At 31.8% G+C, this 14,284-nt stretch overlaps 3 protein-coding genes across 3 annotated transcripts; all 3 read left to right on the top strand.

The window, feature by feature from the left end:
- The first annotated feature begins 301 nt into the window (after nucleotides 1–301).
- On the top strand, nucleotides 302–3,616 carry LOC107416491 (protein trichome birefringence-like 19). The gene is made up of 2 exons (XM_016024979.4): nucleotides 302–1,018; nucleotides 2,738–3,616. The coding sequence occupies exons 1-2, from the start codon at nucleotides 464–466 to the stop codon at nucleotides 3,500–3,502; spliced, it is 1,320 nt and encodes a 439-aa protein (XP_015880465.3). The 5' UTR covers nucleotides 302–463; the 3' UTR covers nucleotides 3,503–3,616.
- Nucleotides 3,617–6,796: 3,180 nt separating this feature from the next.
- LOC107416490 (protein trichome birefringence-like 19) lies at nucleotides 6,797–10,616 on the top strand. The gene is made up of 2 exons (XM_016024978.4): nucleotides 6,797–7,543; nucleotides 9,565–10,616. The coding sequence occupies exons 1-2, from the start codon at nucleotides 6,992–6,994 to the stop codon at nucleotides 10,390–10,392; spliced, it is 1,380 nt and encodes a 459-aa protein (XP_015880464.3). The 5' UTR covers nucleotides 6,797–6,991; the 3' UTR covers nucleotides 10,393–10,616.
- Nucleotides 10,617–11,422: 806 nt separating this feature from the next.
- Nucleotides 11,423–13,164, top strand: LOC107416495 (protein trichome birefringence-like 19). The gene is made up of 2 exons (XM_016024983.4): nucleotides 11,423–11,943; nucleotides 12,237–13,164. Exons 1-2 carry the CDS (start codon nucleotides 11,476–11,478, stop codon nucleotides 13,008–13,010), a joined length of 1,242 nt encoding a protein of 413 aa, XP_015880469.3. The 5' UTR covers nucleotides 11,423–11,475; the 3' UTR covers nucleotides 13,011–13,164.
- Nucleotides 13,165–14,284: the final 1,120 nt, after the last annotated feature.

The raw sequence follows: 14,284 nt of genomic DNA, 5'->3' as shown, positions 1-14,284 counted from the left end.
TAAATATGACAGAATCCTTGATCACGATTAGGGAAAAAAATCCAATTAGACCAAAATAAAACAAATTGAAACTTAAAGTTATAAATTATAACATTTTAAATAAGAAAGTCTTCTCCTAACCAAGGATACTAACAGATCTATTAAATTGTAGTATTAACCCTATTAAATAATTAAAAAAAACTACTTGCTATTTAACTAACAGATCTATACAGACATTCACCCAAAAAAAAAAAAAAAAAAAAAAAAAAAGGGATCTATACAGACACTGAGTAGGTTAAATTCCAGCCGGTGAGTCAAAACTAAAACGTGTAGATTTGTCACCGGCCCATAGCCAAATATAATTTCATTAACGTCACGTTTTTTCTTTAAAATTTTAATTTGCACATCTCTCTCTCTCTCTCTCTCTTGTCCCCTTTGTTTTGTTGTTTTGTTTTGTTTTTGGGTAATACTTACTTTTTTCTCGATGAAGCATCAAAGTCATCATGATCTCTCCCATGGCAAAAACCAGGCAGTTGTACAGAAATCTCCAAAACCAGTCCTAATAGCATTCTTCACACTATTTTTTCTCACCATATTCATCCCTCTTTCTTACCCTTCCATAAACTATTCTTCCTTTCCTTTTCAAAGCATCACAAACCCACCTCCTCCCTATGATCATCATGATTATTCTTATAATCATACAGCTAATTTACCATCTACCACTACTATTTCTTCTAATGCATCTACCAATTATAATAAGTGTAATATTTTTTCTGGAGAATGGATTCCAAATCCAGAGGCTCCTTATTATACAAACAAGACCTGTTGGGAAATTCATGAACATCAGAATTGTATGAAATATGGTAGACCTGATTCTGATTTCATGAGATGGAGGTGGAAACCAGATGGTGATGGGTGTGAGCTTCCGATTTTCAACCCAACAGAGTTCTTGGAACTGGTCAGAGGGAAGTCTCTGGCCTTTGTTGGAGACTCTGTGGCCAGAAACCATATGCAGTCTTTGATTTGCCTCCTCTCAAGGGTAAGTCCTTCCTCTTCCTCTTCCTAGTTAATATTTCTACTGTTTCATCAAAACTGCATGATTCATATGCTCATTTCTTTTCTTTAATTTATTTCCCACTAGAAGTCTTACAGTCACTGTCTTGTTTCTTGGGAAAGGGGGTTTGATAGAGAGCGAGTCATTTTTTAGAGATATATATTTTTGTTTGGGATTGTCGAGAACGTATTACACCAATGTTAGTGTATATAAGTCATTAAAAATATTTAAATCTCGGTTTTTGAAGTAAATATTCATATTGATTGTAAAACCCAATAATATTTGTCTACCAATAGATTTTTCAATACACAGTAACACCTATGTTCCTAGCAAATATGGATTTTATGTCCTTTTTTTTTTCTTTTTTTTTTTTCTGTTTCATTTTTTTCCGTCTTTAATATGATATCATATTAGTTAAAAATATATATTAACAAATATAAAATGAAAAATAATAAATGCAAAAAAAAGAAAAAAGAAAAAAAACTTTTTAAGACGAAAAAAGATTCTATTATTAGTCAAATAGAAATTAAAACAAAAAAAGAAAAAAAAGAAAGATAGCAAAGCTTTATCCATTCTCAATATATCAACATTGTACAAATATATACAAATTTCTCTAATGAAAGAAAGAATCTTGTACCATTAAATTAAGAGGGATTATGTGGTAAATACTAAGCCATCTATCTTTTTAAGTTTAAATTCAAACAAACTCTATCCAACAAATTAGGCATTTACCATATAAACATCCTAATTTAAGCAACCCTCATAAGTCATAAGAGACGGCTCTCTTTGTCTTCCAAATAAATCCGTCTCTGCCTGCTATGTTTGAATTACACCAATTTTTAGTGTATTATTATTTTTAATCTAATAATGTATTACCTAAAATAGTTTGTTTATGAATTCGCTAAGAAAGTTCATCATCTGTAATATATTTTCAATTAATTATATGTATATGTTTGGACATGGGAAAGTATTTAACATGCATTTGAATCTATATATCTGTAATTAAGAAAAAAAAAATTAATTAATTATCCCAACGCGTGAGAAGACTAAGAAAAAAGATTATAATAAAATGTCCAGTCTGTCTGATTTTGACCAAGTTAGGGCCCTTAGAATAATATTTGATTAAACGTGTTGATGGAGTTTCTTTTTTTTTTTTTTTTTTTTTTTTTTTTAAACAACGTGTTGATGGAATTGGAGATCCGTAACTTGCCGATGGAGCATGTGACTGAAGTTAATTCCTTCATCACACATCTTGAATTTAAATCAAATTATGTTCTTATAAAATTCCTTATATTGCATACTAAAAAAGCACTAAATTTGGCATTCAATAAAATTAACAATAATATCATGAAGACCCAATTAATATGATAAATAATGTCACATCATTTTATTGCTTGAAAAAATAAAATAAATTAAAAGATAAATAAAACTTTTTTAATGGATTAGTAAAATTCAATTTGAACCAATAAAAAAAAAAAAAAAACATGTTACAGTCAATGGTAAATAAAGTTGATAATTACGCATTTTTGGTGTCCAAATATTATTGCTAGAATGTCTTCAACATTAGGAGTGAAAGAATTCAAGTTTGGTATCATTATTTTATGAAGCTTTACATTATTTCTAGAATTGAATCCATGAACATTTGCATTGATTTTTTAAGGCGCATCACTGATAATTATTTATTTATTTATTTTTTTTCTTCAGGTGGAATATCCTGTAGATGTCTCAATAAGACCAGATTTTAATTTCAAACGCTGGAGATACACGACCTACAACTTCACCATGGCCACATTTTGGACACCCTATTTAATCAGACGCAAAGAATCATACAACGGTGGCCTCTTCAGCCTCTACCTCGACGAATTCGACGAGGAATGGACCAACCAAGTCGAAGAATTCGATTACATAATCCTCTCAGCAGGCCAATGGTTCCTCCGTCCACTTATTTTCTATGAAAAAGGCAACGTTGTTGGGTGCCATTACTGCCTCCCAGACAGTAACAACAATGCCACGGAGTTAGGAGTGTCATATGGGTATAGAAAAGCCTTTAGAACAGCTTTTAAGGCCATTAATAGCTTGAAAAATTACAAGGGCATAACATATCTCAGGACTTTTGTACCATCACATTTTGAAAATGGGTTGTGGAATAAAGGAGGGAATTGTGTGAGAACAAGGCCTTTTAGGAGGAATGAGACTCAATTGGAGGGTGAGACTTTGGAGCTCTATAAGGCCCAATTGGAGGAATTTAGGAATGCTGAGAGAGAAGGGAGAGAGAGGGGTTTGAAATTCAGGCTGCTTGATACTACACAGGTTATGTTATTGAGGCCAGATGGTCATCCTAGTAGGTATGGTCATTGGCCACAAGAAAATGTGACTTTGCATAATGACTGTGTTCACTGGTGCTTGCCTGGACCCATTGACACTTGGAATGATTTCTTGCTGGAGATGATGAAGATTGATCTGCATTAATTTATAATACCATTAATTGATGTATAGCAAATTGCTTGAGATAGTTTTTCTTTACTGCATTCTTTAATTGTGATTACCTGAAAGAAATAATTAATGATAATTACGTACTTGTAATTTTTGCATATTGTATATATTTCCCATTCACCAAAAAAAAAAAGAAATAAATAAATAAATAAAAAATTCACCAAAAAATTTTGTTTATATTTCCCACCAATTCTGAAACACCGATTGCTAATCCATCTCATATTTAAATATTTTCCTTTGCACACGCACACACCAAAAAATAAAAATAATAATAATGATAATAATATTAATATATAAAAAATTCAATGACAAAGTAGTAGAATATATGTGCTTGCACTTTTCAACGAGGACATATGGGGTTTAAAATTATCCTTTTTCACGTTATAAAGCTGACAGCAAAAGAAATTTGGTCCACATAACCCACCAAAAGTGTTTTTTGGATGCACCAAAGCTTGACTATATACACCCATACATCCAATTAGGTTGAGCCTTCTTTGTCCCATATTTACGTTTGTGTCATCAGACCGCTGACTCGTTGCATTCTTGGATTCTCGAAATGATAAATCCACTTCAACCAAAATAAAATTTATTTATTTCTTTGAAAAATAAATATCAAAGTATTAAATTTCTAAAAAATATTTTTTCTAAAAAACATAAACAAAATGAATAAATAATTAAAAAAATAAATATAATTAATGTAATGCATCGTTGAATTGATTAGGCAATTCCGGTTTGTCAATAAAAAAAAAAGGCTTAATTTCCCAATCATAATTATCATATTCATGCATGGCAGATACATTACATATACGCAGAAGACCCACATTTAGCCCCAAAAAATGAAAAAGAAAAAGAAAAAGAAAAAAGACCTACATTTAGGAAACAATTAATACAAATAAAAAAAATAAATAAAGGAAACTAAAAAAAGGGAAAAGAAGAAGAAGAAGATAATAATATTAAATTAATTAATTAAAAAGGTGCATAATCATTGCAAATCGGCCATAAAAATGACAGTCTATCTCGAACTGATGGAACAATGGAAATCTTCACAACCACACGAGCAAAAAAGTCAGCAGCAAAGAAGACTTGGGCCATGGTTATTGGTTACCCTAAAGAAATAAGCCCACCTAAACATTTCGCACCTTTATTTGGACGACTGCTATTGTAAATAATTAAATAACAATTAAAATAGTCGTGTGGTATACTTGTATATATTATTTATGATAGTAATGTAATACCAACTAATAATTTCACGTTTATCAAAAAATAATAAATATTAATAACAAATATCGTTTAAGAAGACAAATTTAACACGTCATTTAGTTTGTGTTTCGTCTAAGAATGCATATGCATCAATATACCAAATCTAGCTATAATACATGGCGCTTTGGGTTTCTAACATTATAATTGTGCCCTCCACCATATATTCATGTCTGCCATATGCTATATAGCATTATTGGAATTTGGAATTGCGTAATTTTGTAACATTTTTTTCTCACCAAGTTTCAATTCTAAAAGTACTACATATCAATGTATTTTCCTTGATTTGGATGTTCTGAAAAGTAAATGCGTAAAAATATTGTATTTAATTAAATCTTCTTACCAAGAAGGATAGCTTTAAATATGAGATAGGTTTGTATTGACCAGATAAAAAAAGATTACTTTGATTTAATTAGTATGTATACACATTTTTCTTAAATTTAGAAAATCATCCGAATATTGTGAAAATGACATGTTATATATAAAGAAAAAGTGTAGAAAGATCAATAAGAAAAGGTTGAGAAAAATAAATGACATATTTGATATAAAATAATTAAGAAGATCAAGATGCATGCAGCTTTAATTATTAAACCACGGTACTGTTGAATGGCGATTGCCGAATCCAAAGCCAAGGCTGGAGCATGGAATTATATATACACACACAATCTATGACATGTTACCCCAAAAAGCTTGTTACATTACTGCCAAAGTTTGTAAATAATATTATATATATACATATATTATATATATAGCTGCCTCCTTTGTCGACACTCAGCCGATTTTTTTTTTTTTTTTTTTTTTTTTTGTTTTGGGTTAATATTAAAGATTGAAGACTAACATTCAGCTGATTATAATGATCAGATGCTAAATATAGGTAGGGAGTTAAGATTCAGCAACCACATGATTAAGCGGACCCAATAAGATATATAAGGCTGACGTTGATATATATATGTATACAAATTACTTTAACTTATATTTAGGAATATTATATATATTCCTAGCCACTTCTAAATTAGAAGTGTATGCAGATTCATGATAGGTTTTCCCCAAAAAAAAAAAAAAAAAATGATTAGTGATAGGAAATGCAAATAATCCTAGTCAATATTACAGTTTAAGGGGAGCATCAGACTATCTATTTTTAAGTTTGAATTGTTGAATCCTTTAAAAACTTGTAGAAAAAGCTCTTAGAAACATTGTTCAGAAATCGCCACAAACTTTTTGGTAATTATAACCTTGTTACTTTCATCACCAGCTTCCTACCTATACGTACATTAATTACTTGTTTTATGAATCTATACATACATATATATATATATATATATATATATAGAGAGAGAGAGAGAGAGAGAGAGGGGGAGAGAGACATTTTGACATCTTTTTCAGAGATTAATTAGTCCTAAAAGAAACAATATTTCATATACCACCAGCCATATATGTAGAGCCAACAAAAATAATCAATAACAAATGCTATACTATATCCAACGAAATTAAAAGAAACCCAAAACAGTTCTTATTTTACAGTACTTAATACATATTATATAATATATGCATCATATAAATAATAAAGAAGCAGTATTAATTTGACCTTATACTTAATTAAAATATTATATGCATATATGTTCTAAATTTCATAAATAAAAAAATGATTTTGTACAATTCAAAATGAATTTTTCACAGCATATATCTATATGTATGTACGGCTAAACAAGCTTTATAACTTGATCATTAACTTATCATCATATTAAATAATTTAAAAAAAGTACTTATTGCTAATAAGCAAACAGAGATCTACAATAAAATTGAATATAGATAGATATTAAATCTCACCCACTTGACGGGTCAAAACTAAAACGTAGTTTGCACATGATCTAAATTTCAACACACACATATATATATATATATATATATATATATATTCTTTTCCTTCTTTTATTTTATTTGTTAGTTTATATTTATTTAATTTCCTAAACCAATGTATATTTGGATCCTCCTTCGATGTTATTGCTTCCCATTTAAAACTGAGCAACTGGTCAAAACACAAAGAGGGTGTGACTATTATAAAAATTGGACTATTAGAAAAATTGTCTGTGTAACATCATGCATCATTCACCTATACCCCCATATAAACATCAGCTTCTTCTTCTTCTTTAAAATTTTAATTTCAACTACCTTCTCTCTTTCTCTCTCGCCCAATCTATCTCTTTCTCAATGAAGCATAATCAAGCTCTTCATGATTTTCCCCATGGGAAAAACCAAAACCAATCACTTCTTGTTCAGAAATCACCCAAACTAGTACTTGTAATAGCATTCTCTTCCCTTGTTTTCCTCACCATTTTTATCCCTCTCTGCTACCCTTCCATAAGCTACTCTTCATTGCTCTTTCAAAGCATTTCAAAACCACCTCCTAATTCCGATGATTATAACCATGACCATAAATTTGTTTATGATCATACAGCTTTGCCATCTTCTTCTTCTTCCACAAACGAGTGTGATTTATTTTCAGGGGAATGGGTTCCAAATCCAAAAGCTCCTTATTACACTAACAAAACATGTTGGGCAATTCATGAGCACCAAAACTGTATGAAATATGGTAGACCTGATTCTGAGTACATGAAATGGAGGTGGAAACCAGATGGGTGTGAGCTTCCTATTTTCAACCCGGCTCAGTTCTTGGAATTGGTCAGAGGCAAGTCTTTGGCCTTTGTTGGTGACTCTGTGGGTAGAAACCAAATGCAGTCTTTGATTTGCCTCCTCTCTAGGGTATGCTTAATTTTAATTTAATTTAATTTAATCTCCTCTTCTTCCTTCTAATTTTTAATTTCTACTATTTTTATGATCAAATTAATTAATTATTCATATGCACCTTTGCCTTTCTTTTTAATTCTCACAAGAAGTTGTCTAGAGTCTTTTCTCTTTTCTTTTTACTTTTTTCTTGGGAATGGGTTGAGAAAAAGTTGGTCTTGGACAGAGTAACATATAATTTATACTTATATATGCATAGATATAAGCTTAGAATTATACGAACATGCATGAACCTTATACTCAATCTTTGGGGTTTGATCCTCAATATAAGTTCCAATGGCTCTCATTTTCAGTTTGCTTGATTTGTTTTTACTTAATGAATTTTTAATATTTGAAGCAAGGTTAGTTGACCTAAGCCTTTTAAGCAATTCAAGGATTAGGTAAATTCTATCAACAACAGTAGTCCAAAAATATTATCTTTAGTTGGGTGTGTGGCATATATGGCATGGAATCTTTGCCAATGGTACCTATGAGAAGCCAAAACTGCATGTGAGTGCCATTTCACCTGCTTTTATTATTATTATTACTATTATTATTTTTTACTTTGTTTGTCCCACAGTATATATACATGTCATGTGGCACTGTGAGCCTGTTGTTTTACCCTCCAATTAAATTAGTTTATATATAATATAAAAGTATGACATGACATACAAAAAAAAAAAAAAAAAAAGGAAAACAATTAATTTTGAAGTTTATGATAATTAAACAAAATATATTAAAACTATCTCTCTCTCTCTCTCCATTTGATGTTGTGGTTCTTTTTAAAAGTCTTTTTTTTTCTTTTTTGATTTTCATTCACTTTTGTTGATCTAAACCTTTTAATTAATTAAATAATTAATCAAATAGATCTGCAGTCAAATATAAAAATATATATACTTAGTGTAGACGGTTACCCAAAAAAGCTATTACTTACTCTTCTATTTTAAAAATGAACAAGAAAGAATCTGAAGGAGTCAGAGAACCTTGTAATGTGCCCCTATCGTATATATAGTACAATATAAATCCAAGTACTCTGATTCCAAAGTTTTTAAGTCACTTTTAACCTCTTTCTATATATCTCTCTGTTTCGTTTGTTTTCTTCTTGGGAAAGAAAGAGAAAATGGAAACAGAAGGAAAAAAAAAATAATAATAATAAAAAATGAATAGTATGCACGCAGTTTCATAAAATTGAAATTGAAATTGAAATTTGAAAGTTGAAATTGAAATCATATGCACCACTGCTTAGTAAATTTGATTAATATAGGTGACACTGGTTTTTGACATTACAGCAAATTTGAATAAAAGTTGTTTGGTATATGATTAGATTTAATCTACATCAACAATAACTAATTAATAATGTAAGGTTTTATTACAACGTCAAATCTTAATTTCAATCAGTCATATGTGGACCCTAACACATACTTTTCTAATTATCTGAATAGTTCTTAAATAATGCATAGAGATATACAAATTGTTTTCCAAACAGATCTCCGGTGGCTAAATTTGCACTCTGACCCTCCATTTCTAGTATATTATAATTTTTTAATCTAATGTATTATCTGAGAACAATTGTCCCTGTTTATATGCTGCTACTGAAAAAAAAAAGTTTACCATCTGTGAAATATTTGTCACTTTATATATGTTTGGACATGGGAAAGTATATACGCAACATGCATTGTGAACCTTATATTGTCTATCTGAAAAAGAATCCAACGAGAAGACAAATTAAATTATTATTTTGAGAACAAAATGTCGAGTCCTGATAGTGACCAAATTAGGGCCCTTAGAATATAATATTGGAATTTAATTATCTTGTCCAATAAGAGGATGGTCTACTAAGCTAATCCACATTTATTTCCTTCATGACCAGTTGAGCACATCTTGAATTTAAATCAAATTATGCTGCTTAAATATCATTTTCTATACTAGAAAAAAAGAAAGAAAAAAAAATCACTAAATTTCTGCATGAAATTTTTCATGGAATTTTGGTTATTTTTCAGGTGGAATATCCTATAGATGTGTCATACACACCAGATGAGCATTTCAAGCGCTGGAGATACACAACCTACAACTTCACCATGGCAACACTTTGGACACCTCATTTGGTTAAAGGCAGAGAATCTGATCCTAATGGTCCAACTCACACCGGCCTCTTCAGCCTCTACCTCGATGAATTCGACGAGGAATGGACAACCCAAGTTGAAGAATTCGATTACATTATAATCTCAGCAGGCCACTGGTTTTACCGTCCACTTGTTTTTTATGAAAATGGAAAGATCGTTGGGTGCCATTACTGCCTCCTTGACAATGTGACAGACTTAGGAATGTACTATGGCTATAGAAAAGCATTTAGGACAGCTTTCAAGGCCATCAACAGCTTGAAAAACTACAAGGGAATAACATATCTAAGGACTTTTGCACCATCACATTTTGAAAATGGGTTGTGGAATGAAGGTGGGAATTGTGTTAGGACAAAGCCATTTAGGAGCAATGAGACTCATTTGGAAGGTCCAAATTTGGAGCTTTACATGACCCAATTGGAGGAATTTAGGACTGCTGAGAAAGAAGGGAGAGAAAGGGGTTTGAAATTCAGGCTGCTTGATACAACACAGGCTATGTTATTGAGGCCAGATGGTCATCCTAGTAGATATGGTCATTGGCCACATGAAAATGTGACTTTGTATAATGACTGTGTTCACTGGTGCTTGCCTGGACCCATTGATAATTGGAATGATTTCTTGTTGGAGATGATGAAGAATGAACGACTCAGATCTGCTGAGGAGGAGAAAAATCTGTACTCCAATGATAGGAAATTGCTCGTGAAATAGATTTTTTTTATTTATTATTAATTGTTTTTGTATTTAAAATGGTGTTTTCTTTTTTCTTGTTGCTTCATCGTGCTAAATTTTATTTGAAAAATATAAGAACGGTATAAAATAGGACATGAAATGATTCATGGATTACCCAAAATCATGGATATGCATATATGAGTAACTGTATTCTTTGTGATTCTGCATATTGAAGTTATATAAGATTCCCAAATTCCCACCAATTACATACAATTACAAAGCTTTTCTCTCTGTTTTTTTCTTCTCTTTTTTCTTGTTGCTTAATTGTGCTAATTTTTTTTTTTAAAAGTACAAGAATGGTATAAAATAGGACATGACACGTGATTCATGAATAACCTAAAATCATGATTGTGCAACAATCAAGTAATTGGATTCTATGTGATTCTTCCACATTGAAATTAAATAATTCCCACCAAATTACAAAAAATTTCAAATTGTCCCTCTCTGTAACTTTTTTCCCCCTGAAACATGGATGGCTGATTTGATGGGTACATTGGAAACTAGATATATAGGACAAGCATCAGAATCATCTGTTTCTTGGCACCAAAGCCACGCTAGGGATCACTCGGTTACAAGTCATATATGGTCCATATTATCCTTCATGCTGGCAAAAATTTGTCCTAGTAAATGTCTTATGAGAGTCCTAAATAATTCCTTCCTTTCATTTTCTGCAGCATTTATTTATTTTTTATTGTAATTATTGAATAATATTTCTTTTTAACATAACTTTATAATTTTAATTGAGACTTACTGATATATGCATATTTTACTCTATGTCACGGTGGTTCATGAACTACTGTCCACTTTCATTATGGTTATGTTTGATCAGATGTGGATCATAATCACATAAAGAGGAGTTTTGGTAAAGCTATGATTCCTTTTTCCCATTTACATTAACTTTACTGGTAAAACAAAGACACTTTGCGAATTATGATTGATTTTTTTTTTTTTTGGCTAATCAACTATGATGATAGTTGTTTATGAATCCTTTTCTTCATCCTATATAATCACACATATTTTGATAGTTTGTTTTCTTGTAGAATAGTATCTTCTTCTCCCATTATGGTTCTTGTCATTGATTTTACCCCTCCAAAGAATCCGACACAAAAGTACACCACAATCCAACTTGTCCTACTTGCATTTGCAGTAATACTGTTCTCTTCAGTCCCCCTCTACTTCTTTACCAATACTTCATCTTCACCACCATGGCTGTCTTTCACAAGCAATTTGATTGGCACCATAAATTTTGGAAACAACTGCAACATGTTTCGCGGTAAATGGGTTTACTACCCCAATGGAGCTTCTTATACTAATGTCACTTGCTCTGAGATTTTTGACCATCAAAATTGTATGAAGTTTGGAAGACCAGATTCTGAGTTCTTAAAATGGAGGTGGAAACCCAAACAATGTGAGCTGCCTCTTTTCGATGCAGTACAGTTCTTGGAGCTTGTCAGAGGCAAGTCAATGGCTTTTGTTGGAGATTCTTTGGGAAGAAACCATATGGAATCATTGTTGTGCCTGTTAGCCAGTGTAAGTAATGTTCAATAATGAGTAATGTAACCCCACATTTCCAATATTCTAATTTGCAGCTAAGCATTTTGTTTTCTACTTGGAATAAAATCAATAAAGTGTTCGAAGAAAATTGTTTGGGACATTACACATTTCCGTCCAGCTAGGCTCATGTGCATAGAGTACGAATGCAGAAGCTTATGCCTGTAACATATGTTTGTTGGGTATATTGTCGACAAAAAAGAAAACAGATTTTGTTTCCTTTCTGTTAAATTTGTTCCATTTTCTCACTCCACTTTCTGCATTAATAACAGGCGGTTTACCCTGAAGATATTGTTTCCAACAAAACTGATTCAAGGTTCAAAATCTGGATCTACCTTAACTACAACTTCACATTGGCATCCTTTTGGTCACCTTATTTGGTTAAGGCTACAGAAACAGAACCAAATGGGCCAACTTACAACAGACTCATAAACCTTTATTTAGATGAGACTAACAGTGACTGGGCAGCGGAAATTCAACGATTTGATTACGTGATAATCTCAGCAGGAAGATGGTTCTTTGGTCCCCAAATATTCTATGAAAATGGTCAAATTGTTGGTTGCCATTTATGCCAAAGAAATGGCATTAAAAACTTTACCATGTTTTATGGATACAGGAAGGCTTTCGGGACTGCTTTTAGAACACTTTTAAACCTTAAAAACTACAGGGGAATCACCTTTCTGAGGACATTGTCACCGGCTCATTTCGAGAATGGAGAGTGGAATAAAGGAGGGGAATGCAAAAGAACAGGACCAGTCTCCAAACTGGAAATGAAATTAGACGGGGCCGATTTGGAGTTGTATGAAACTCAAGTGGAGGAGCTTAAAGCAGCAGAAAGAGAAGGGAAAGTAAAGGGTTTGAAGTTCAGGTTGCTAGATATTACCGAAGCAATGGTGGTTAGGCCAGATGGGCATCCAAACCATTATGGTCACAGGGCAGATGAGAATGGGACCATTGCTGACTGTGTTCATTGGTGCTTACCAGGCCCCATTGATACTTGGAATGCTTTTTTGCTTCACATGTTGAAAAAGATTCATGGAAAATGAGAAAGATTAGATTTTGATTGGCTGCTGAATAAAAATGAAAAACAAGTTGCACAAAATGATAGACATATGAGCATGTTGAACTTTTTCTTTTTTACTTTAGATTTTCCAAAAGTGAAAAAGATGCCAGTCATAAAGTTGGCGATATGTCTAAATCAGAAATCAATCTTTCCTCTTCCGTGACATTTAAAGTGGAACTAAAGGAAAAGGACTTGCTAAAAAATCAAAGTGTTTGTTTATGCGTTCTTGAGCAGATTGATTTGGGGATGGGTGGATTTTGGGAAGGTTCAGAGATCGGGATAGAGGAGGGGAAAATTAATTAATCAAAACCAACTAAATTTATTAAAGCCAACTAACCAACCAAATAATTTATACATAACTTGGATTTATCATTGTTAAAAAGACTGCCAACTCTAGGTAAGCAGTCTACCTGTGGTGGCTGGTAGTCAAATGAAGATATATTATTTTGTGCAGACTGTGTAAGATCATACATCGTTTCATGTTTGTTAGCCATCAATATATCTGTCACAATTTTGTTATAGTCAATTATTGGTCTCGTTTTTAGACATGGAAAATTATTGGAGGCATAAGAAAATTTTGATGTTTCTTTCATTTGCTAATACTACTTATTTTCTTGCTGGAAAGTTCTTCACTGGTCCAGAATGTTTGATTCCTAAATTCCCAAGCATCAGAACATATGCAAGACAGACTTTCTCTCTACAGAAAATTATTTCCTATATTTATTTGTATTTTACTCAAAAAAAAAAAAATTAAAAAATTGCATATATGATTCAACAAGGTGTCCAACCCTTCACGTTTAAGTCATCACCCAGACAAGGAGGTAAAGCAAAACAACCCTTGAAGCAAGACTCATCAGTGAACAAAAATCAGCAAAACTTATCTCTGTCAAATTTAGACCTTTTCTTGCACCCCAAATAGTAATAATAATGCACAATTGTTCTAAATTCTTTTAATTCCCATGTTAATAGCTCTATTCTCTTGCAGAAAATATTTGCAAATTATCATGACTTACCATTTTCCCAAATGAATAAAAAATGTAGACCGACAAATGTTTTATTGTCATTGCATTAATTCTACAAATACTGAGGTATTATATCGCTGCTTGTTGTGAGGCAATTTTGATAGAAACAAAGCAACAGCTCAAAAAAATGGTGATTAAAATAATTGAATTTGGGAGCTGACTTTTGCTGTTGGGACAACATTATGCATGAAATGATCTTTCAAATCTGCACCGTCGTTATAAAAGAGGGACTTGC

The sequence above is a fragment of the Ziziphus jujuba genome, chromosome 4 (assembly GCF_031755915.1).
Source record: "Ziziphus jujuba cultivar Dongzao chromosome 4, ASM3175591v1".
Taxonomy (NCBI): domain Eukaryota; kingdom Viridiplantae; phylum Streptophyta; class Magnoliopsida; order Rosales; family Rhamnaceae; genus Ziziphus; species Ziziphus jujuba.
This window is presented reverse-complemented; position numbering and strand designations above follow the sequence as displayed.

Coding starts and splice junctions, on each gene's coding strand:
- LOC107416491 (XM_016024979.4), top strand. CDS start 464: ATGAAGCATCAAAGTCATCATGATCTCTCCCATGGCAAAAACCAGGCA. Junction 1,019..2,737: donor TGATTTGCCTCCTCTCAAGG/GTAAGTCCTTCC, acceptor TTTTTTCTTCAG/GTGGAATATCCTGTAGATGT.
- LOC107416490 (XM_016024978.4), top strand. CDS start 6,992: ATGAAGCATAATCAAGCTCTTCATGATTTTCCCCATGGGAAAAACCAA. Junction 7,544..9,564: donor TGATTTGCCTCCTCTCTAGG/GTATGCTTAATT, acceptor GTTATTTTTCAG/GTGGAATATCCTATAGATGT.
- LOC107416495 (XM_016024983.4), top strand. CDS start 11,476: ATGGTTCTTGTCATTGATTTTACCCCTCCAAAGAATCCGACACAAAAG. Junction 11,944..12,236: donor TGTTGTGCCTGTTAGCCAGT/GTAAGTAATGTT, acceptor CATTAATAACAG/GCGGTTTACCCTGAAGATAT.